The following is a 22,714-nucleotide window of genomic DNA, read 5'->3' on the forward strand; positions in this document are numbered from 1 at the left end:
AGATTGAGGCTTTATAAGCGAAGGAGATGGGGAAGTCTGTCGTAGCCATGTCTTGTCCATATTTAAAAAGTGTCTTTTTAATATACAGTATAATAATTAAAGGCTACCATCTTGTAGAATATTCTTGTACTTCACTTTTACTTGTCCCCATGTTCTAGTGGGTCCTGTGGAGGCTCTGATATAAAAGAACAAAGTAAATATGAAATTATTAAAATGCAAAAATACATACTGTAGAAAGTGATAGAAACATCTAACATGGACAGCACTTATGCATGTAATTTGTCTGCTACTTTTTGCCAGCTCTCTTTCCTGGCCTTAGCAGGCTTTAAAGTGTTACCTGTCGTTTTAATTAATGACTCAAATTCGGCATAACCTTCAATTAAAAGCTCTTGTTTTAAGGAGAGAAACTGTGCGCGTTCTTTGGCCATGATGAACAGCACATAGCAGCGTTGCTGATCATTGTTTCTACTATTGATACATTTCCCCTTTTAAAGCGACGCATGAACGCGCAGTTATCTCAGATAATTGATGCTGGCTAATTGGGTGGAACCCAATTAGGCAGATCATGATTAGCACGATGAAATCATCTTGGATGTCTCATTTGATCTTGGATTTTTTAAGCAACGTACAAAGAACAGGCCCCTGGACTGCATTTGATTGTGTTTCGTTCAAAATGTAAAATGTTAACACTCAACACAGAACCTTCATTGTTCTGTTTTTATTTGAGATCCTAAAACAGTTTGGGATTCATTACAACCTCATTTTGTTTTGGAAAACGCATCAAAAATCACAATTTCCCAGTTTTTATTTATTTATTTATTTATTTATTTTTTCGTTTTTGTGATAAAACCAGAGTTGGAATGAAACAGGCATTGAAACTGTTATAAATAAGCTGGTAGCACCTGGGCTGAATAATTGTGGTTATAGATTATGCTTTTAAAAACTTTGTGTTTTAAAAAAAAAAAAAAAAAAAAAACTTTCTGAAAACAAAACAAATCAAATGAGGAAGGAGAGGTCACGCTGGGACACCACTAAAGCAACTATTGCTACTTTTTTCTTTAACTAATGGTGTCCTGCTGTTTTATTACGTGAAACTGTATGAAATACAGAATTTATTTCCCAGTAGAGGTCATATGGCGAATTAAAAGTTCAGAAATTACTGTGAACTGCAGTTGGTAACCAACCTGTCAAAGTTTTTTTTTTACCCACTAGATGGCAATGTTTGGAGGATAAAAAAACACAACTAGGCTCTGAAATGAACTGAGAAGAAAATTGTAATATCATTAACATGTGGATGGGCACAATAATGACAGTAGTGTTGGCCAGTGAGGTCAGTAGTTCAGTGAAAATGCAGTCTTACATCCAGTCCTTACCTCATGTCGCTTAAGAGCACAGCTCCAACAATATTGACCTGTGGGATTGTAGTTTTCAGTAAAGTAACAGAGCACCATGTGTAAGCCTATGTGGAAATGAGAGAAAAAAAAAAAAAAAAAAAAAAAAGGCTAGTGGGAGGAACTTCTTTACGCGCGTAGTCACTACCTCCTGTTTCCTTCCTCCATTTCTTCTCCCCCTCTCTCAGCTGCTTATTCTCTGCTGCTCCTCTTAAACTCCCCTAACATAATACTTAGGACATTAAACCCGCTACAAATTTCAACTTTCCCCCCCCTCCCGCTCTTCCACATCTGCTTTGGACTGGAGATGTCAATCTGTTCTCTGAGAGCTGGTCAGCAGTAGAGGCCCTTCGCAGCGCTCCACGTGTTCCAACATTTCCTCTGTAAGTGTTTCAGATTTATATACGTGGCCATATGGTGTGCCAAAAAAAAAAAAAAAGAAAGGTGCCTGGTTGTAGTGTTAGGATTAGAGAAGAAAATAAACTGACACCTTCTCTTATACTTATTCTTTTCTTTTTTTTTGGATTTTGTTCAGAAAATTAATCTTGTACATTTTTTTTTGAACGGACTTACTGGTAGAATGGTCAGCACAAAGGCGGGTTTTTAAAATAGCTAAAGTAGAAGATCATCATGGCTGGAGTTTGAAGCCCCGTCTTTTAATACTTGAAGGACTTTATCTAGTGTCAAACGCTTGTACCTTTCCAAATTACCAAGTCCTTTAATCAGATGTGATGTTTCTTTAACATTTCTCTTACCCCCGATGTGTCATTAAACAACAAACCATGAACGAAATGTATGTTGTCTGCAAGATTCTGACTTACAAGAATGAAATAAAAAGCCTCCAGCTGAGCAAACTAGCTCCCCGAATGTCGTCTGTTCCAGCAAGACTGTTGTGTCAGAGCGAGATAAAGAAAGAAAGGGTGTCTGGGTGTGCTGTTAAAGCTTATATCTGTTAAGTTGAACTTTATCAGTCAACTGAAATCGTGTGTCTCAGAGGAGGGTGGCATTTTCTTTAATTCAAACAACAGCTGAATGGTACGCTACGTCACCGACGGGGGGGAAAATGGTTAAAGATCTGCAACCTGAACTGCAGCAGCAGCCGAGGTAGTGGGTTTTATGTGTCACTTCCGTCGTTACGTGTCAGTGTGGCTTTCGTAGTTTGTTTTGAGTGCAGCACCTGTGGCTCCTCCGTCACATGGGAGCCATCCTGAAAAAAGCCCTGATCTGCTAAGCTAATTACCATCGCCATGGCAATGAGGAGGATGTAAATGAGCTGCCTCGAATGACATCCATTGCTCTCCTACTTTCTGCTTGAATAGTCAATACTTACATTTCCTTGCAAAAGTACCAACGTACTGTGAGCATTTTCATATTTTTGTCACACTACAAGTTGACTGTTGAATTTTATTGAGATTTAATGGGATTAAGTTGGGCATAATTTGGTGTAAAACAAACCATGCATTGAACACTGAACACACCAACTTCCACGGTAAAGCATGGTAGCGGCAGCATCATGTCGTGGAGATGCTTTTCTTCTGCAGGCCAGAGTTGATAGGAAGATGGATGTAGCTTAATGAAGGAAATCCTGTAAGAAAAGCTGCGAAAGAATTGAGATCAGGGTGGAGATTCACCTTCCAGATGGACAACAACCATAAACATACAACCATATAAAAAAAACCCCGATATCCATGTGTTTATATGGCCCAGTCGAAATTGAGAACTGAAACTTATGGAGAATCTAAGTCGAGACATGAAAGCTGATATTCACCAAATATGCCAATCCAATCTGGTGGAGTTTAAGCTATTTAGAAGAGAATGAGTCAAAATTTCCATCCTTAGATGTGCATTGAATGTCATATCCCAAAAGCCCTGCAACTATAATTGCTAAGAAGCAGTCAGATTTGGTGGAAAAAACATTCTTGGCATTTATACAAATGTTGTAACTGAATGATTGAACCAGCTTCCTAAAATGTTTAGGGTTATCCTAATTTTTGTTCATAAGATTTTTTTTTTTTTTTAACAAATCTTAGTCGGTCATAGAAGAGCTTTATTTATACCCACACATGTCAACCAAAATTGGTAATTGAGTGGCTCCTCAAGGTGATTGGTTGTACAGGATTTTATCTAAGGGTGTGAAGGTAAAGGGGCTAAATACCAAAGCTTACCACACCTTTTAGGGTTTTTTTTCTCTGTAAATTTGGAAAATCTATTTCTATTCCCTTTATAACTGTACACCACTTTGCATTGATTAAACAAAGAAAATCCAAATAAAATGCACTGAAGTGTGTGGTCGGAACAAGACAAAATGGAAACAACACAGCGACCTGAACCCTTATATACTCTCCTGTTAAAAATGGATACCAAGCATTAAAATACATTAATGTTTCATTAAGTAAACTAATCTTAATTTACTTTATAAATGGTTTGCAATTTGAGTTAATTTATTCTGAGGAGGAAAAACTGCTCTTGGTACAATCAGACTCTTCTATCAATTCTTATCAATATAGTTAAACCATTTTTTTAAAACATACTTTTCCTTTGCTAAGTTATTTACTCTCAGTAAATAATGACTTCATGTTTACTTTGGGTACAAAAAGGATTTGACAGAGGCACAAGTCATTCTTCTAAATGGGAAAGACAAGAACACATGCTACGCAAATACAGAAACAATTGGCTACTCAGTACCAAAGTAAATTAGCCGCTCACTTAAATTTGCCCAAATCTAAAGTCATAGCTGTGAATAAAATATTTAAATCAACTGAATCTGTGATGCAGCTGATTTAAATACCTGGCCACCACACACACACACAGAAGAAGATGGTAAAGGAGGTTTAAAAAAGTCTGGAGCAGGACGAGGCATCTAAGTATAGACGCAGGTCTCCACGGCGAGCATTTATTTGAGGGCTTTTGCACTAAAATACATTGTACTTGTACATACCTTAGTTTTAAATGATGGCCATCTGTGAAGCACTGACTCTCTGAGCGCAGCAGGTAAGTCATTACCGTCACACAGCCACCCGTTTTTGCGCCAATTCGGCGAACAGGTAAGAGGATCTGTGCCGTGTACGTGCAGCTCTAACTCCACCTGTGAGTGGTTTAACAAAGGGTTAAATATGGGTGTTCCCATTTCCTGCTCCAGCTCCCTCTCAGCCCTCTAATCTCTCTCACACTCTTCTCTCTTCTCTCTTCACTACCAAGGAGCTTTGGAGAGCCTCCCTGGTACCACATTATATATATAAAAACATTAGCGGATTCTTAGAAACCCAGGCGAACTGCTTCAAGGATTTATTTTTATTTTTTTCTAAAAGAAAACCATCTGCTGGGTAAGTTGCTGCTAAAACGCGTGAGCCCCATTGAGAAGTCCCGCTTGTAGGATAAGGAAGAGAAGGGAAGGGCTTACTGTCAATAGTGTGTGAGTCTTGCGTCAGACAAAAGCCATGTGGTGCACTCAGCCAAATATTCAATACTGTGTATAACCTAGAATGTTTTCACTGAGAACATTTTCTGCCTTAGTTGTTTGACGTCTTATTGTAATGTGTTTTTGATGAGAACACAGGTTTTCTCTAAGAGGGCATTTAGGATCGGTTTAATTGACATGAGTAAATGAAAATAAGAGGGTTGCCTTTCTCGTTTCATTGCCTGTTGTCCACATGGTGTGCGTTTTCTTTCTCTGCGTGGTGAACCCGCCACTCGTAACCGAGGACAAATCTAATGGATCAAGTTCTCTGTTAACCAGGTTTGTCTAGTTTGTCCAACCCCCCACCCCAGCCTCAGTCAAAATATGTGAAGCTTGCTCGGAGCAAAAATACGCCTCTTTAAAGGGTAAGTACCTAACAAAAGGCTTGTTTAGTTCCTAACTGGTACTGACATTTGCTACGATTTGGTGGTTTGCGTGAATTGGCTGGGCGCCCTGGGAAAGTTGCAGAGTATGCAGCTGAGGAGAGTCGCTCCAACCAAATCTGACCTCAGGCTGGTCTGCTGGGAAAGGGCTACTCTGTATTTAGTCCAAACAGAACCAATTCACACTGCGGCTCTTTGTTTACCTCTGTGGCCCGCTAATACCAGGTGCCAAGTCGCATGGATCGTTGTACGCCGACAGACCTGCGCAGTAATCCGGTTTTGTGTGAAATTCTCAACAACTGGCCAAGACTAGTGACGGAGTGCCCTTTAGAGGTCAGATGTGAGACTCCAGAGGGCAGTTTGCCCCCGGAACAACAGGGAAGTATCCCATGACCCCAGTGGGCCGGAGGACAGTGCTACGGGCATTCCCAGGGGGGCCATGCCAGCTTTGTGGGTCCCACGGGGAGATTAGGGCCACACAAATCCTCACACAACGTTTGTTACTTAAAGCTATTTCAGTCGCTTCACTGAGCTTTAAATGAAGGGCTAACAGAAGTTCTCCGTTCATCCAACTCAGTTATCTGATGTCTTTTTTTGTTTTTTTCGTATCTTCGCTAAATTAGAAAGCAGAACCAAAATGCAAAGACGACCTCGCTTGTTTCTACATTTTGTGCTTCGTTGAAGCAGTTTGCTCAAATGTAATCATACCGTTAAAGTTTTTTTTTTTTAGTCACATTGCAACATACTTCCCTGCTTTTATAAGGATTTTCTGTGAGGGACCAACACAAATTAGTGCACATTTGTAAAGCGTCAGAAAGACATTGCTTTCAAGAGGCAAGAGAGGATGGTAACCCTGGAGGAGCTGCAGAGATCCACAGCTCAGGTGGAAGAATTTGAAACTACGTGCAACTATTTGCAGATGTGACAATAAAGAAACTTGCATGGCGGCAACATCATGCTGTGGAGGTGTTTTCATAGCTGATGGGGAAATGGAGCGAGCCAAATGCACAGCAATCCTTAAAGGAAACCTCTGAGAAGCTGCAAAAGTCAGACTGGGGTGGGCGTTCGCCTTCCAGAAGAACAGCCCTAAGCACGCAGCCATGGCTAAAATACAGTGGCTTGCATCAAAAGCATTTTCATGTGTTAATACTTGGGAATTAATGTGCATGCTTTCCATCCAACTTGACTGAGTTGGAGCTGTTTTCCAAAGAAGAACGTACAAAAACATGAGCCTCTAGACGTGCAAAAAGAACAGAGACATACCCCCAAAGAATTGCAGCTCCAACTGTCGCAACATGTGGTTCGGCAAAACCTTGACCTTTTCTTACAGTTCGCAAGTCTGCACTACTTTATGTTGCTCTGACGCCTAAACTCCAGACAAAATGAAATTGATGTTTGGGAAAGGGAATGTGAGGTGAATGAAAACCAGCCATCTTAGTCAGGCATCGGATTTCATTGTTATACCCAAAACTGAAAGGAGAGTTCTTAAATAAAAACTGGGGAACTTTCTGACTCTTGTAATTTTATTCTGTATTTTCTATGGAGCCTGGTTTTTTTTTGTTTCCGTCTATAAATAGACGAACATTCGCTCTCAGACAGCTGTGCTACTGTTACATTAGCATTGTGTGCTTCCTGGAAGATGCCTTCCAAGAGCTTCTTCCAACCGTAACAAGTTAAAACAACTGACAGAGAAGCTGACGTGTACAGATGTGATGTAAGATACACACTGTAAGGTTTAAAAGGAAGATAAGTTGACTTAGTCAGAGCCTTCTGTGTGTTTAAATGTTAAAACCAACCCAACTCACAGCAAACCTCCGTGCATAAGCGATTTTACGATTTGCAGAGGCTTCTTTTGGACGTGCCATTAATGGCGGCGTTTGTTTCTGTACTTCCAGTCACTTCAACGTTCAAAGACAAGTCTTTCATTCAGCCAAAACCCCATCAACCACAGCAAGTAAAGCAAAATGGAGCTTCAAAAGATGAACGGACACAGCAGAGACGATGGGTGAGATTCCACGTGAGCTAGAATGACGACCGACTTCGGTGTGTCTCGTTTGACGTTAACAACCGTTTGGGTCGTTCCTCCGACGTAGGTTCGATGCAGTCGAAGCCATTGAAGAAAACACCGAGTTTCTTCCACATAAAGCTGGTGCAAAGAAAGAAGTTCACTTCACAGATGTGAGTTGAACTCGAGACATTTTTCTCCTTCATTCAAAGTTGTTGTTTTTTTCTTTTTTACCATGAAGAAAGAAACATTCCAATGTCTTCTTGTTTCAGTTTGAGGGAAAGACTTCATTCGGCATGTCCATCTTCAACCTGAGTAACGCCATCATGGGCAGTGGAATCCTGGGACTGGCTTACGCAATGGCCAACACAGGAATCGTTCTGTTTCTGTGAGTAAACAAAGCAAAATGTGTCTAAGTATGAGTTGGTGTTACTCTCTGCTCACTCCACAGATTTTATGTTAACTACTCAGTATTGTATTTCATCAGCTGATTGTGATGCTTTATTTTTACTTTTCTTGTGAATCGCAAATTGTTCTCCCTAACGTTTTACAAAATGACAGGGGGGCTGTTTGTCATGTGAGTTTAAGTGAGTTTGGGAATTACATTGCGGACTGACCCACAGTTCTTTCCAAAAGGAGGTAAAGGGATTTTACTTTAACAAAATCTCCCATTTTGTAAACTGTTTCTCATAGCTGATATCTGTATACACAATTTTTATCTGTTCTTCTGGATTTCAGTTGTTTACAATCTTTATCTCAGCGTTGCTAGCCACGTTGTGCCTGTCTGTAATATTTTGCAAATAATCACTGGAATTTAATTTAGGCTACATCTGGAATCAGATTACACGCTAGATCAGTAGAAAGGCAAATACAATTAGTAAGGATTGTAAGACTTATTATTTTGTGGCTTTGTAATGGTGTCTGTAGAAGATAATTGTTTTTTGTGTTCTGTTCTTTTCTTTAACAATATTTAAATTTTGAAACAGTGCTGAGATAATAATAGGAGATAATTCAGTGTGTTGTGGCTATGTGCATCTTATTTTTTTGAAGAATTATAGTTATAATTATAATCAACTTCATCTTCAGTATCATTAACAATAATGACAAAGATCCACAGTGTGTATATATATATATATATATATATATATATATATATATATATATATATATATATATATATATATATATATATATATATATATATATATATATATATATATATATATATATCTCAGAAGAAACAAATCATGATTTCTTTCCATGGACATCCTATTCAGCTATACATGGAGTCTGCGCAGAAACGGAGGCAATTCAGTTTATTTATATAGCGCCATTTCACAACACACATCATGTCAAGGCACTTTACAAAGTCAAATTCAATCAAATCCTCCAGACAGATTGGTCAAAAAGTTTCCTATCTAAGGAAACCCAGCAGGTTTCATCAAGTCTCTCCAAGCAGCATTCACTCCTCATGAAAGAGCGTAGAGCCACAGGGACAGTCGTCTGCATTGTTGATGGCTTTGCAGCAATCCCTCATACTGAGCAAGCATGAAGCGACAGTGGAGAGGAAAACTCCCTTTTAACAGAAAGAAAAACCTCCAGCAGAACCAGGCTCAGTGTAAATGGTCATCTGCCTCGACCGACTGGGGGTTAGAGAAGACAGAGCAGAAACACAAAAAGCACAGAAGCACACATTGATCCAGGAATCCTTTCTACATTATATGGTAATAACAGATGATCTGTATCCCCTGGATGAAGTCACAGCTAACAGAACGCCAGACCAGGTGTACCTACTATGAAGAAAATAAATGACAGAGAGCAAAAAGTTAAAAGCTGAAATAAGAACAAACAATGCAAATTGGAGAACAGTAGGAGAACTCAGCAGAGTGAGAGAAACAGGCCCTAATGTCCTCCAGTAGCCTAAGCCTATAGCAGCATAACTACAGAGATAGTTCAGGGTAACCTAAGCCACTTTAACTATAAGCTTTGTCAAAAAGGAAAGTTTTAAGATTAGTCTTAAAAGTAGACAGGGTGTCTGCCTCATGGACAAAAACTAGTAGTTGGTTCCACAGGAGAGGAGCCTGATAGCTAAAGGATCTGCCTCCCATTCTACTTTTAGAGACTCTAGGAACCACCAGCAGACCTGCAGTCTGAGAGCGAAGTGCTCTGTTAGGAACATACGGGGTAATCAGAGCTCTGATATATGATGGAGCTTGATTATTGAGGGCTTTTTACATGAGAAGGAGAATTTTGAATTTGATTCTTGATTTAACTGGAAGCTAAAATGGGAGAAATATGATCCCTCTTGTTGATTTTCATCAGAACTCTTGCCGCAGCATTTTGAATCAGCTGAAGACTTCGAACTGCATTTTGTGGACTTCCTGATGGTAAAGAATTACAATAGTCCACCCTTGAAGTAACAAATGCATGGACTAGTTTTTCAGCATCACCCCTGGACACAATATTTCTAATTTTGCCGATATTACAGAGGTGAAAAATGCTATTGTACAAGCATTTCATTGTACAATAAACCTTTAACGTTTATCATTAGCTTCTCATGTGTGAAAGAGAAATGTTAGATTGATCTATACTCTGTGGGGGAAAAAAGAAGTGTTGTATTTAGTTGGATATACAATTAATGTTGGTAGGCTATTAATTATTATTATTTTATTGACATGATAATTAATAATTATTATTTTTATTTTTTTTTGCGTAACTTTTGTGTTCAGGTTAGCCTATTTGGTTCCCAAAGTAACTGCACATTTTGCAGGGAGCCTGTATATACATTATTTTTAATTAATTGATTTTTTAAAATTAATTATTCTATTTATTTATTTGTTTTCATTCTGTTGTGTGCTAATTTAATTAATTTGCTTTGTTTGTCCCCCAGGGGGAAAATTGCATTTCAGTACAGCCCATCCAAGATGTAGACAGGTGCCTGATGGTTTTTTCTTCATTATGTGTTCAGTAGTTCTATGTTTTTTACATATTTTCATAACAGATTGGGATTTGAGCTGTTTTTTTTTTGTTTTTTTATCGAGAAGGGGGAGAGTTTTGCGTTGTGTTTGGGCTGGAAGCTCTCAGTCTCATCTGGCAACCGTGCTCGGATTTAATTTAAGGCTACGGTCCAAATAGATTACACAACAAAGGTTCTTCATAATGTTACTGTGTAATCGTGTTTGACCAAAATTTGTAACGTGGCTGCCTTCCTTGGATGCCTGTCCATGATTCCGGTCTAAAGTAAACAACGCTACGCCACAAACAGCTTTACTACTGTCCAAACCCTGATCTGTCAGAACCTACGTTAGAGCTCAAACGGGCACAGCTCCTCTAAATCAGATTTGGATGGTTAAATATAGACCCCTGTGATCAGCTCCGAGACACGCCCACTCGGAGCAGGCCTGTACCATGTGGCGGGGATTGGAGTTCTCTGTCTTTCTCTGTCTCCGTCTGTCTGTCTGAACTTGTGTTAGTAGAGTGGAGAAATAATAACGGCAGTAATTCTACAACTTGTTTACTCCAAATAGGGTTTTTTTTTCCACATAACTTTAATAGCTTGTAATAGCTGAGTGCCAACAGATGTGGTTTTTTGTGTCTTTCAGAATCCTGTTACTGTGCATCGCTATTCTGTCTGCATATTCCATTCATCTCCTGCTAAAAAGTGCTGGAGTCGTAGGTGAGGAGCTCGATTAAACCTACATAACTTTGCCATTTGTTCAGTCAAACCTCACAAATATGGACAAACGTATTGGCATTCCTGGTAAAGATTTTCAATGTCCTTAAAAGTAGTATAATCTCACACAGAACGTTTTAGAAATGTTAAACCTTTAATTTGAGTAAATTTGGTGGGGGGAAGGGGGGGATCTCACATTAACAAACATTTTTAGACAAAATCCCCAGTGGCACAATTAAATTAAATGTCACTGTAGCATTTTATGATTCATACTTTAATTTCTTAAGTTCATCGGAGTGTGTAGGAACCCTTATTTAGTAACTCATGGCTTTTTTCTATGGGAAAGTCTTGTGATGTAAGGGGCCTTTCTCTAAGCTACTCTTCAAAATGGGAAAGACAATCGAACAAGCCGTTGAAGTAAGGCAGCAAATAGCTACTAGAAAGTAGATGCTTACCTATATCTACAGTTTGAATGATAATTAAAGGCAGAACAAGGACCCCTTATTTATCTCACCGCCATGCACAGTGGGCAGGATGGTAAGCAAGGCCAAAAAAAAAGAAGTGCTTTGAGCATGTTTGTCTTCCAATGCTTCTGGAAACCTTTAGACATTGCTTGGCACCATGAACTCTTTTAAATACCGAAGCAACATTTGGTGGCCCCTACCAGTAAACTAAAACCCGGCTATCGTTTATTCTTACAGAAGTACATGGATCCAAAAACGGTTGGCCTGTCTTTGTCTCTGAGGATTCTGTTTTTTAAAATTGTTTCTTAACATAAGATTTTTAACCCACTGAAAATTTTGAATTAAAGGTTGAGATTAAAATCAGCGTGAGATTATTCGACTGCAATAAAACAGACTTTTAAGCTCTTTACACATTTTTACCAGGGGTGACAACAAAATAGTCCTTGTCTTTCCACACAATATTTATTGTCATGACTGGTTTACAGGTATCCGTGCGTATGAGCAGCTAGGGAATCGTGCTTTTGGGCACCCGGGAAAAGTGCTGGCCGCCCTCATCATCACCATGCACAATATTGGAGGTATTGTGACCATATTTGATTCACATGTTTTTAAATGATGTCTTAAGGTAGGATTTTAATTTCCTTAACTTAAAAAAAAAACATGTTGCTATGTCAATACAGTCATATTTAAATAAACTGGAATAGTGTTGAAAAGTTCATGTATTTCAGTAACTCAGTTCAATAAAGTGAAACACATTATTTAGATTAATTACAGAAATAGAGATGTTTTCAACCCTTCATTTGTGTTGATTATGATTATGTTTTTCTTACAACTAATGGAAACATGACGTTTAAGATTAGAAAATCACATGAGGCCAATAAAAAGCATGTTAAAACAGAAATAAGGGCTTACCTTTTTAAAGGTGGTTCTTTTGAATAGGCGCTTTTTAGTCTTACAAAATGAGCTTCATCAGAATGTATGTTGTAATTTATTGAATGTGACTGTATAGGTTCAAAATAAACAAACTATGCACAGATAAGCAATGTAAGTTTGTTTTTATGTGTTTGCAGCAATGTCCAGTTATCTCTACATTGTAAAGTCAGAGCTCCCCCTGGTCATTCAAGCTTTCCTTGGCAAACATGAAAATACAGGGTGAGTATTTATCCAGGTTCTTTCTCAGTCCACTCATAACGATCTCAGTCGTTTTTATTTTTGTTCTGTTGTGTTCTGATTTTCTCATCTGTTTGTGTGGCCGTCTCTCAGCGAGTGGTTCTTGAATGGAAACTACTTGATAATCATTGTTAGTGCCGCCATCATTCTTCCCCTTGCACTCATGAAACAGCTCGGTACGTCAGCCATTCTGTTCACCTTGGTTTCTGTTTTATTCTCCTCATGTCTCCACTAGAAGTTTCTGTTGTCTGCGTTTTCACGTCGCACACTGAGAGCAATGGGAATTGCCTTCTGCGGTCATAAATAATCACCTCTTCTCTTTTTTTTTTTCCTTTTTTTTTTATTGCTCTCCAGGGTACCTTGGCTATACAAGTGGTTTCTCTCTCTCCTGCATGGTGTTTTTCCTCATTTCAGTGAGTCAGAACGATTAAAACCAAACCAGATAAACAGCTGCTCTTCTATCAAATATTTGTCTTTGAATACCTTTATGTACACTTCTTTTCAGGTTGTCTACAAGAAATTCAGCCTCTCCTGCTTGTATGATCCCAACAACAACACGACCGCTCCTCATGATAAATTACTAGGCTTTAATCGGACAGATTTAACCTGCGATGCCAAACTGTTTACCATCAACTCAGAGGTCAGTAAAAACATCACGTTGGGCCTAATCTCCTTTATCTGCCATGTGTATTGCATGTCCTGGTTTTACGGCTTACGTTCCACACCAGAGTGTTTAAAGTCAACAGCAGTGAAGCGCGTTGTGTCAACAGCGGTGTTGGGAACACTGCAAGCTTGTGATCTGGCTTCTTCTTTGTTATGGCTCTTAGGCAGCGTACACTATCCCGATCATAGCCTTCGCTTTCGTCTGCCACCCGGAGGTGCTGCCGATCTACACAGAGTTACGGAAGTAAGTCTGGACATCATATTTGGTCTCTGTTAGTTATCGCAACGATACTAAAGGTTTTCTTCTTGCCTGGCTAATCTTCAGTGCCAACAAGAAGCGCATGCAGGCTGTTGCCAACATCTCCATCCTGGCCATGTTTGTCATGTACCTGCTGACTGCTCTTTTTGGTTATCTCACCTTTTATGGTAAGATGCTCTTAACACCTGAGAGTCTAAAGTCATTTTGCTGTAGGTTTGACACATTATGATAACCTTAAGTAAAAAAAAAAACCAAAAAAAACAAAAAACAGGGTATTTACTTGCAAAAAATTATGTGATTGCTTTGATTTAAATCACAAAAACAATAGTTATTCCTTCTGCTGCAAAACTAATAGATGATGTTGACTAATACTAAAGATGAATCAATCAGGCTTTTCCAGGCCAATCCTGGTTTCCAGTTTTCTCTGATAGCTATTATTCAGAGCGTGTATATAGTATACACGCTCTGAATAATATCTATCAGATATTAGTAAGATCATTTCAATGCATCTCTCAGGTGATTCATGATTCTTGATTTTAATGCATTTTATGTAAGTCATTATTTTTTTTTCATTTGAGCTTGCAGTCACCTTTCAAAGCCATTGAAGTGTAAATCAGTTGATTTTGACCAATTAATTGATACTTCATTAATAATTGTGGTTACAGTAATATTCTTTATAGCATTTATTTATGATTTTGATTTTGAAATAATAAAAAAACACAATTTCTACTATTCTGTCATTCAGAGTTTCAGAGGGAGTCTAACAATTTGATGTTAACCATTGCCTCAGGTTGCTAGCCTGCAATCAGCTGCTTTACTGGGTAGCTTGCCAACTATAGTTTTAAAACGGCATTAACTTTGATAAATAGCAATCCTTTAGTAAGTTTTTCCAGGTGGTCAAAATTGTCTCTCATGTAAGACAGCTGACTGGCGGTGTGCAGCAACAGATGGGCAAGGTTCAGATGGAGAAAAGTCTCACTCCAGCATTTTCCCTGACGTCCCCTTAAGGACTTTAAACTATAGGAACAGGCTTATGTAAAATTTGAATGGTTCAAACTTTTGTATGCATTGATTTTGGTAACCCACAGGTTCAAATTTAGGGAACATATGGAATTTGTCTTCACAGTTAAAAATAGTTGTACCTAAAAGTCTGACGACAGTAAAGTACTGAGATGTAAAAAATAATATTAAAAACGCTGACTGTGAAATAACAACATTTAAGTCTTGAAAAATGTTTTTTTTATTAAAAATATGCAGAATTTACATATTTAAACTGTATATGTCTTGTCTCTGGATAGCTGCCGTAGAGGCAGAGCTGCTTCACACCTACAGTCGTGTCGACCCCCTGGACGTCCTGATTCTCTGTGTGCGTCTGGCTGTGCTGGTGGCCGTCACTCTGACTGTCCCTGTGGTTCTGTTCCCGGTAAGAGATGCTGTAAAAATCTAGAAACGGAAAAGCAGAAAGGTTTAGTGCAAGTAGTGAGAACTAAAATTAAACAACTACGTTAGTAATCATCTATTGTTTAAAATATTCTCTTTTGTCAATGAACCTTTTCAAAGCGCCAGAAGATACCATTTAAACCTGTTTTTGACGGTTTCTAAAGATGAATATTGGGTTATCAATTATATTTAAATTCTTACTGCTTGGATTGTTTGTATGTCAGAGTTAAGCCTCTAAAATAGTCACGAACAAGAATTAAAAAAACGACAAAACAAAATGTAGCTTAGAGCTTTGAAAAACCTTTAGTAAGTCTTAAAGAATAATGGGGAATTTTTCTGTAGCTATTAAAGGTGTTATCTAAGATAAAAGGTTTAATATTATTATGTTTGGCCACAAATACCTTGTTTTTAAATACCATTTAAGAAAAGCAGCAGAAAATGTAGACAATCATGTGAAACGCAAATGGATTTATTTAACAATATTTAAAAATTCTTGGTGGCTACTCGCAGCACTGTTACACCAGAAGTCACATTTATGTATTCATATTTACAACTGCTCACACCTTCGTACACCAAAGTGGAGTATCTGTAGCCAAGTTAGTGTTTAGTTTTTTTGCCCTAGGACACTTCAACATTTGTATTTACCTTTTTTGTTACGCTTAAATGTTTCAGATCAAAAAAGAAAACCAGATAAAGATTTTCTAAGTAAATATACATTGCAGTTGAATGAATTAATCTGTTAAGGACAATGAGCTATTCAAACCGAACGGGTTGTATGTAAAACAGTATTTGCCCCCTAAACTCATTAAATTGCTGTTCCTTCCTTTAAGACAGTGCTTCTCAATTATTTTCTGTTACGCCCCCCCTAGCAAGAAGAAAACTATTCGCGCCCCCCACTTCCCACCGTGACTTTCCATCCCTGCATAACATTTTATCCTTATTAACATTAAAAAAAAGAAAAAAAGAAACACATATGGTCAAACTTACAAAGAATAACTTTATTAAATAATGTTTTAAGTCTGCAACAGAAATTATTTTAAGTGCATCAATGCCTGAAATTAAAAATATATAAATCCTTGTTTAAACTGTAAACATGTTTGACCAACTAATTGCACCATTGCAAAATTAAATCAGAACAATAAATAATATTTAATAATTATAATAACTAATAAACTACAAAAACTAAAAAAATAATAACTAATATATATTCAGTTCAGCCACATTAACTCAGGAGCACAATATATAAAACACTTGAACCTACAAAACCAAAATGAATTAAACAATTTGTGCTCATTTTTTCTTTCTTTTTTTAAACAAAATGAGGAAGAAGTCAGGTTTAATGGCTACAATGAGCACGTTTTGCAGTGCACAGCTTTTCGAAGCGAGGTTCGAAGCATGATAGTGCAACTCTCAGCTCCTGCTCAATGTTTAGCTGGGACCTGTACTTGGTCTTCAGTGCAGCAACAGCAGAGAAGCCAATCTCACAAAGGTAAGATGTTGCAAAAGGAAGCAGAATGCTTATAGCTTTCTCCCCTAAGAGTGGATACTGCCTCTCTACACTCAGCCAGAATGCACTGAGTGTTTGTGATGTGAACCTCAGTCTCAATGTGGAGTCAGATGTCATGTCAATGAACTGCTCCTCTTCTGCAGAGCTGAAACCAGTTGGAGCTGGTGCACTGAAAGGGTCTCTCACCCAGTCATACTGGGAACTGTTTTCAGGGAAGTACTTTTTAAAGAATCCCATCAGTGAGGAAATATGCTGCTTAATGTGTGGAATCACTGAGATGACATCATAGTCATTAGTGTCCACAAGTTCATGCAGGTTCTCAAATGAATCTGTGTTTCCTTCATCAAGTTGCCTGCCCCACATTGCAAGCTTTCGGGTGAAAGAGCTAATCTTGTCTGTGACCTGAGGGAGGTGTTTGTCTTTCCCTTGAAGCTGTAGATTCAGTTCATTTAGCTTTCCAAATATGTCACTCAGGTAGGCCAGTTTTCCCAGGAAGTTCTCATCACAAAATTTTTCTGCCACTTCATACTTGTGCTCCTGCTCCAAAAACACTCTTATTTGCTCTCTGAGCTCAAAAACTCGGGACAAGACCACCTTGCTTCACTGTGATAGAGCACAGCTTGATGTTCAGCTCCCATTTCCTCACAGATGGCAGAGAAGACTCTTGTTTTTAGTGGTCTGGTCTTTATAAAATTGACTACACCTATGATGTCAGTCATAACCTCACTTAATTCAGGGGAAAGTTGCCTGGATGCAAGAGCTTCTCTGTGTATGATACAGTGTGTCCACTCAGCATGAGGTGAGGCTGTCTTGATGAGTGCCCTAAGTCCTTTTCTCTTCCCTGCCATGGTTTGTGCACCATCACTGCAAACACCAATGCAGTTCTCCCACTTTAGCCCATTCTCGGTCAAAAAGGAGTCCAGAATTTTGAATAGCTCTTCAGCTGTGGCTCTGTCTCTGACATATTTACAAAAAAGTAGATCCTCACACAGGGAGTTTGACAAGTCAAAACGTACATAAGCAATAAACAGACAGTCTTTGTTGCTGTCAGTTGCTTCATCAAATTGTAAGGCAAAACGTTTGTCTTTGAGTTTCTCTACCAGCTGTTCTTGAAGATCATTAGCAATGTCATCTATACGTCTGGCAACAGTGTCATTGGACAGAGGGATAGTTTTTAGTTTTGCTGCACTGGCGTCGTCCAGCATGACAGAGACCATGTCTATTGCTGCAGGCAGTATCAGCTCCTCTGCTATGGTGTGGGGCTTTTTGCACTGCGCAATTTGGTACGCCACCTTATATGACGCTAACAGCGCTCGATTGTTTACTGAAGCAGCCTTCACAAAGCGGGATGACTGTTGGCAATATTCAGCACGTTTTCGCTGAAAAAACTCTAACGGCTTACCGGCGTGATTGGGGTGTAACGTGTTTAGGTGACGCGCTAATTTATTTGGCTTCATGCTGTCCGCTGCGAGCATTTTTAGACACACCAAACACAGCGGTCTTTCCTCTTCTCCAACCGTAGTCACCGTGAAGCCAAGCGCTAAATACGCTTCGTCGTATTTCCTCGTCTTAGCTTTCGGGTGACTTTCTTTCGTCTCATTATCTCTGTCTCCCTCCGCTTTCCTTTTCATCCCTGTTAAAAACTTTTTCATGTTGGCGGTTGTTTTGTTGAATAACGGAGGCTGTAGACAGAACGCAGTCGAAGCTTTCTGGTGACTCAACACTGGTAACCAAGGCAACCAAAATGTTGCACTGTCGCAAACATGACAAAAGTAACAATGAGAGCGCCACTGCCCCCTACTGTAGTGGATGCGCAATTACACTGTATACTAGTAAGGCCAAAAAAAAAAAAAAAAAAAGAGCCTGTTCCCCAGGGTCACCGCGCCCCCCCAGGTATTGCACCGCGCCCCCCCTAGGGGGCGCGCCCCACTATTTGAGAAGCACTGCTTTAAGATAACTTACAACAAATCCTTTACAACTATGTTGAGGAATTTTGGCAACTCTTCTTTGTATAGCTTTTTTAATACAACCACAGTGGTGGCTTTTCAGGCATGAAGAGCCTGGTTAAGGTCATGCCCATGCATCTACAATACAAGGAAATACATTTCCTTGTATTTTTTTTTTTTTTTTTTAGAGTTTCAGAGGTAGACCTTCTAGTGTGCTTTGGATTATTGTATTGCTACAAAACTCAAGTGTGCTTGAGCTTAAGGTCAAAAACTGATGGCCGGATATTCTCTTTGGGGATTTGAGCAGAATTCATGTTACCATCAATTATGGCAAGTTGTTCAGATCCCAAACCATCTCACTACGATAGCCATGTTTGACTAATGGCATGACGTTCTATTTTGAAAATGCTGTGTTAGTTTCATGCCAGATATAGGACACGCACCCTCTAAAAGCTTTACTTCAGACTCATCACTCCACAAAATAGGTAGCTAAGGCCTGCAGTGCTCTAGATGTTGTGCTGTATTCTTTTGTGACTTCCTGGATAAATCAGCAATGCACTCTTGGGTCAATTTTATTAGGTCAGATGGTTCCTATTTCTCCATTTGTGGATAGTGGCTCTCACTGTTTCACTGGAGTTACAAATCTTTAGAAATGGCTCCGTTTCCTATCTGTTCTTAAATGTATGTTGAATGGGCTGCTTTCAGAGATCTTTAGCTTTCTTCATGTTGTCAGAAAGATTCTGTTTAAGGGATTTGTGATTGTCTAATGTTTATATTAAAACCTGTAGCTAATTATGAAAATATCATTGGGAAAAATACTTTTTTGATACAACTGTGACAAAATATAGTTTCCTGTTTCCTTTTGTTAAAAAGAAGCAAAAAAAGAAAAAGAAAACCTAGTAGGCTATAGTAGATTAGTTTGACGCTAAATAAGTCTTTTCCACTCAAGATTAAGTCATAATTTGACTAACATTTTTATAAAGCTATTTTTCTGGAAATAATTTTAAGTAAAATAAGATCAATATGACTTTGAAGTCATCAGAAAATGTTAATGTGTTTTTTGCTTGGATGTAGTTTGCTTATGTTAGCTTAGCTTATTGTAGTTTACGTTTAGCTTAGCATTGCCTTAATGCAAGAGCATGAGAGTTTTTGTCAAAGGATACAAAATCCATCTGCCAGCAGATGTAAATCTCATGAAACATTATGTGTCTTTAATCTATGTAACCAAAATATCAAACAATTTTGTAGTAGTGGAGCCAATGACCTAAACATTTGTGCTAAGCTAAGCTAGCCTCAACTCACGCCAAGTTAATGTACTTCATAAAGTGCTTGCTTTTCTTATAAACATACAAATAACATAAAGATGCCTTCTTTTTTGCAAGGGGCATTTCAATATAGACATTAAGAAGACAAAATATTATTAAAATAGCAAACATTGCTTATTATAGGACTATCAACTAACTGGGAGGAAGCTGAGGGCTAAGACGAGATTTGTTGCAAAGTTTTGCTCATCAGTTTTGATGCTCATTATTTGTATGTGAAAACTGATTTTTTTTTTTTTCCCTTTGCCCCCCTCTCTCTTTTTTGTTATATTTACAGATTCGCAGAGCACTGCTCCAGATCTTCTTCCCTGAAAAGCCTTTCCACTGGGCCAGACACTTCGTCATTGCATTCTGTCTCATTTTCGTGGTCAACTTGCTTGTTATATTTGTCCCTTCCATCAAGGACATCTTTGGCGTCATCGGTATGTTTGCACTGCAGGGAAAAGAAATGGGAGCCTCACTTTAGCTACTTACAGTGTGAGCTCCAGTTTGTGCTCTCTAAACGTCAAGCGCATCTCATTAAATTAGAATATCAAAAACTAACTTTTTATTTTAGTCATTTAAGTCTAAATGGTGAAACCTACTTTTTATGGATTCTTTATACCCTGTTTCAAACATATTATCCTAATTTTGATGATTATGATTTAATGAAAACACAGCATTCTGTTTATCAGAAAATAAAAAAAAAATTGGTTGAGACAAATATAAAATATTTTTTAATCAAGAGATGCTGTGTTATGGTCTATATAATCCTGGGAGAGCTGCTGACTTGACACCCTCCACAAGGAGAATAAGTCACCAGGGCCTTTGCTAAAGCAGCTGGCTGTTCAGAGGGTTTTATCTAAGCATACAAATGGAAAATTGAGTTGACAGAAAAATGGTGGTATGGGAAAAGGTACACATGCAGCTGAGATAACCTCAACCTTGAGAGGATTGTTAAACAAACAAACCCATTCAAGAATTTCACATGTGGCCGGTGGCAGGAGTCCACTTTTAAAGACTCACCACAGACAGACACGGGCTACAACTGTTGCAGTCCTTGTGTTGGGCTACATTTTAAGCATAGACGGTACCAGAAGCATCTTACCTGGACTAAGGAAAAGAAAGGACTCAACAGCTTTGAAAATCAAGTTTCCAGAGTCTAAAGGAAGAATTTAGAGGCACAGAATCTTAAAATCCAGTGAGCTTTTCTGCTGGGGTTTGATCAAGAGCAGGAAGCTCTAGAGCACGTTACGCTTCTGCTGACAAGCCGTATGGAGATGCTAACTGAAATTACCAGTAGGACTTGGCACCGGCCCACATTCTCAAAAAGTACCAATATTTATTTATTTTAACATTTTTAAATAAATAAATACATTTATTTTAATTTAATACCTGATTAATAGAGAATTTATGGATCAAGATTAACAGAAATAAACATTTTAAATATATCCCTCTTAGTTTAATGAATTTAATGGAAGAGTTTCTCTTCTTGACTTAGATCTTCTTTCAGTGATATAATAATTCATTGAGCTGAACCTTGAGGTTTGATCAGGGCTTTATTTGGATCCCTGTAGCAGGAATAAATGTTTTGCCGCCAAGTTAACAGTTTACAATAAGCAGTCTCTGTCCACTCTGTTTTCCAGGAGCCACATCTGCCCCCAGTCTCATTTTCATACTACCTGCAATCTTCTACATCCGCATTGTTCCTGAAGATGTGGAGCCTTTGAAGTCAAAACCTAAGATTCAGGTAAAGCATTTGATCAAACCGCACTTTCTTTGTGTGTTATGTTTGCTATTCTAGGTTTTTAACCCTGCCTGATGGATTTATAGTATCTTTTCTCTAACTTTTGCAGGCCGCATGCTTTGCAGCGTTAGGATTCATCTTCATGATCATGAGCTTGTCATTTATATTCATCGACTGGAGTACCGGAAAGTCCGGAAGCATAGGTGGCCACTAGCTGGGCGCTCGCTGCTGTGACTGAACAAAGGTATTACAAACAGAATGTCGACCAAAAACTCTCCCAGTAATTATCCCGATCAGCTGAGATCCCGTCCAAAGTCTGGAGTTTTCCAACGAAGAAAGCGTCGAAATAAGGGAAATGTTTTGACGTGCGATGGGACAAGAAAATGTCCTGTCGCGGAGGAGGGAACACGGGACGGCTTGGAACGGGTTCTGACCGAGTCCGCCCTGCCACAGCTCAAACTGAGGGTGAAGATGGCAGCAGATGAGAAGAGCATGACTAAAATGGAAATCCCATTTCAGTCTTCCATGGAATAGTTCAGTCACTGCCTACATCCCTCCATTGTACTTCCCTAATAATTCAGATTACTTTTTTTTTTTCATCAAACAAAACTTAAATTCCCCTAAATTTGTCCAACAAAATATAAAAAAAACAATGGATGTATTTCCACAGAGATTGTTATATTTGGTAAAGAAACAACTTGGTATGAAGTGAAGTTCAACTAATGTGATATCAGTTTTTGTCTCTGATTGTGACGGATATAAAAAAAATATAAAAAAAATTGCATTCTTTCAGGCAGAATCTGAGGTGACCAACACATCCGGTGCAATATGCAGGATTTTGCTGCTGTTCAGACAGTTTGCTGACAATCACATGAGCCAAATCGCAGAAAGGGTTTTTTTGCACAAGAAAAGTAATGTTTTTATATTAGTTTAGCTGCAAACCAAAGAGTGTATTTATTCAGTTACACTGACCGAGAACTTACCTCTTTTTAATTTATCACGTAAAGTGTGCTAAAGTAGAGCCTTAAAACATCCAGTGTTACAAAGCATGTTTCATCTCTTTGAGAAATGTTTCAGTATGTTACCCATCGACAAGGTGAAAATAAATGTCTTTCTGTGAAATTGGACCAAAACATCTGTTACCTTTGTTAAACAACCTGTTCATTTTCCGACTGGTTTGACTGACATATTGCAATAAAATATGTTTTGTTTCTACAAGCGAGTCTGTTATTGCATTTTGTTTTTATGTCTTCAGTCGACACCAGATACCTACACTGTTTAAAAAAAGAGATAACACATTTTTTTTTT

General features: G+C 38.5%; 1 protein-coding gene and 1 long non-coding RNA gene across 2 annotated transcripts; one reads left to right on the plus strand and one right to left on the minus strand.

Annotated features, from left to right (window-relative positions):
• Positions 1–1,550: 1,550 nt before the first annotated feature.
• On the plus strand, positions 1,551–22,624 carry slc38a5b (solute carrier family 38 member 5b). Its single transcript, XM_012875598.3, has 16 exons — positions 1,551–1,774; positions 7,127–7,236; positions 7,325–7,409; positions 7,509–7,624; positions 10,839–10,912; positions 11,859–11,951; positions 12,444–12,525; positions 12,637–12,719; positions 12,898–12,956; positions 13,049–13,183; positions 13,371–13,450; positions 13,532–13,632; positions 14,764–14,888; positions 19,958–20,102; positions 21,306–21,409; positions 21,516–22,624. The coding sequence occupies exons 2-16, from the start codon at positions 7,196–7,198 to the stop codon at positions 21,618–21,620; spliced, it is 1,428 nt and encodes a 475-aa protein (XP_012731052.2). The 5' UTR covers positions 1,551–1,774; positions 7,127–7,195; the 3' UTR covers positions 21,621–22,624.
• Positions 2,403–6,331, minus strand: LOC118563998. The gene is made up of 2 exons (XR_004931589.1): positions 4,330–6,331; positions 2,403–2,988 (listed from the first exon to the last, which is right to left on the minus strand). It is a non-coding gene; the product is annotated as an uncharacterized LOC118563998 (long non-coding RNA).
• Positions 22,625–22,714: the final 90 nt, after the last annotated feature.

The sequence above is a fragment of the Fundulus heteroclitus genome, chromosome 1 (assembly GCF_011125445.2).
Source record: "Fundulus heteroclitus isolate FHET01 chromosome 1, MU-UCD_Fhet_4.1, whole genome shotgun sequence".
Lineage (NCBI taxonomy): Eukaryota > Metazoa > Chordata > Actinopteri > Cyprinodontiformes > Fundulidae > Fundulus > Fundulus heteroclitus.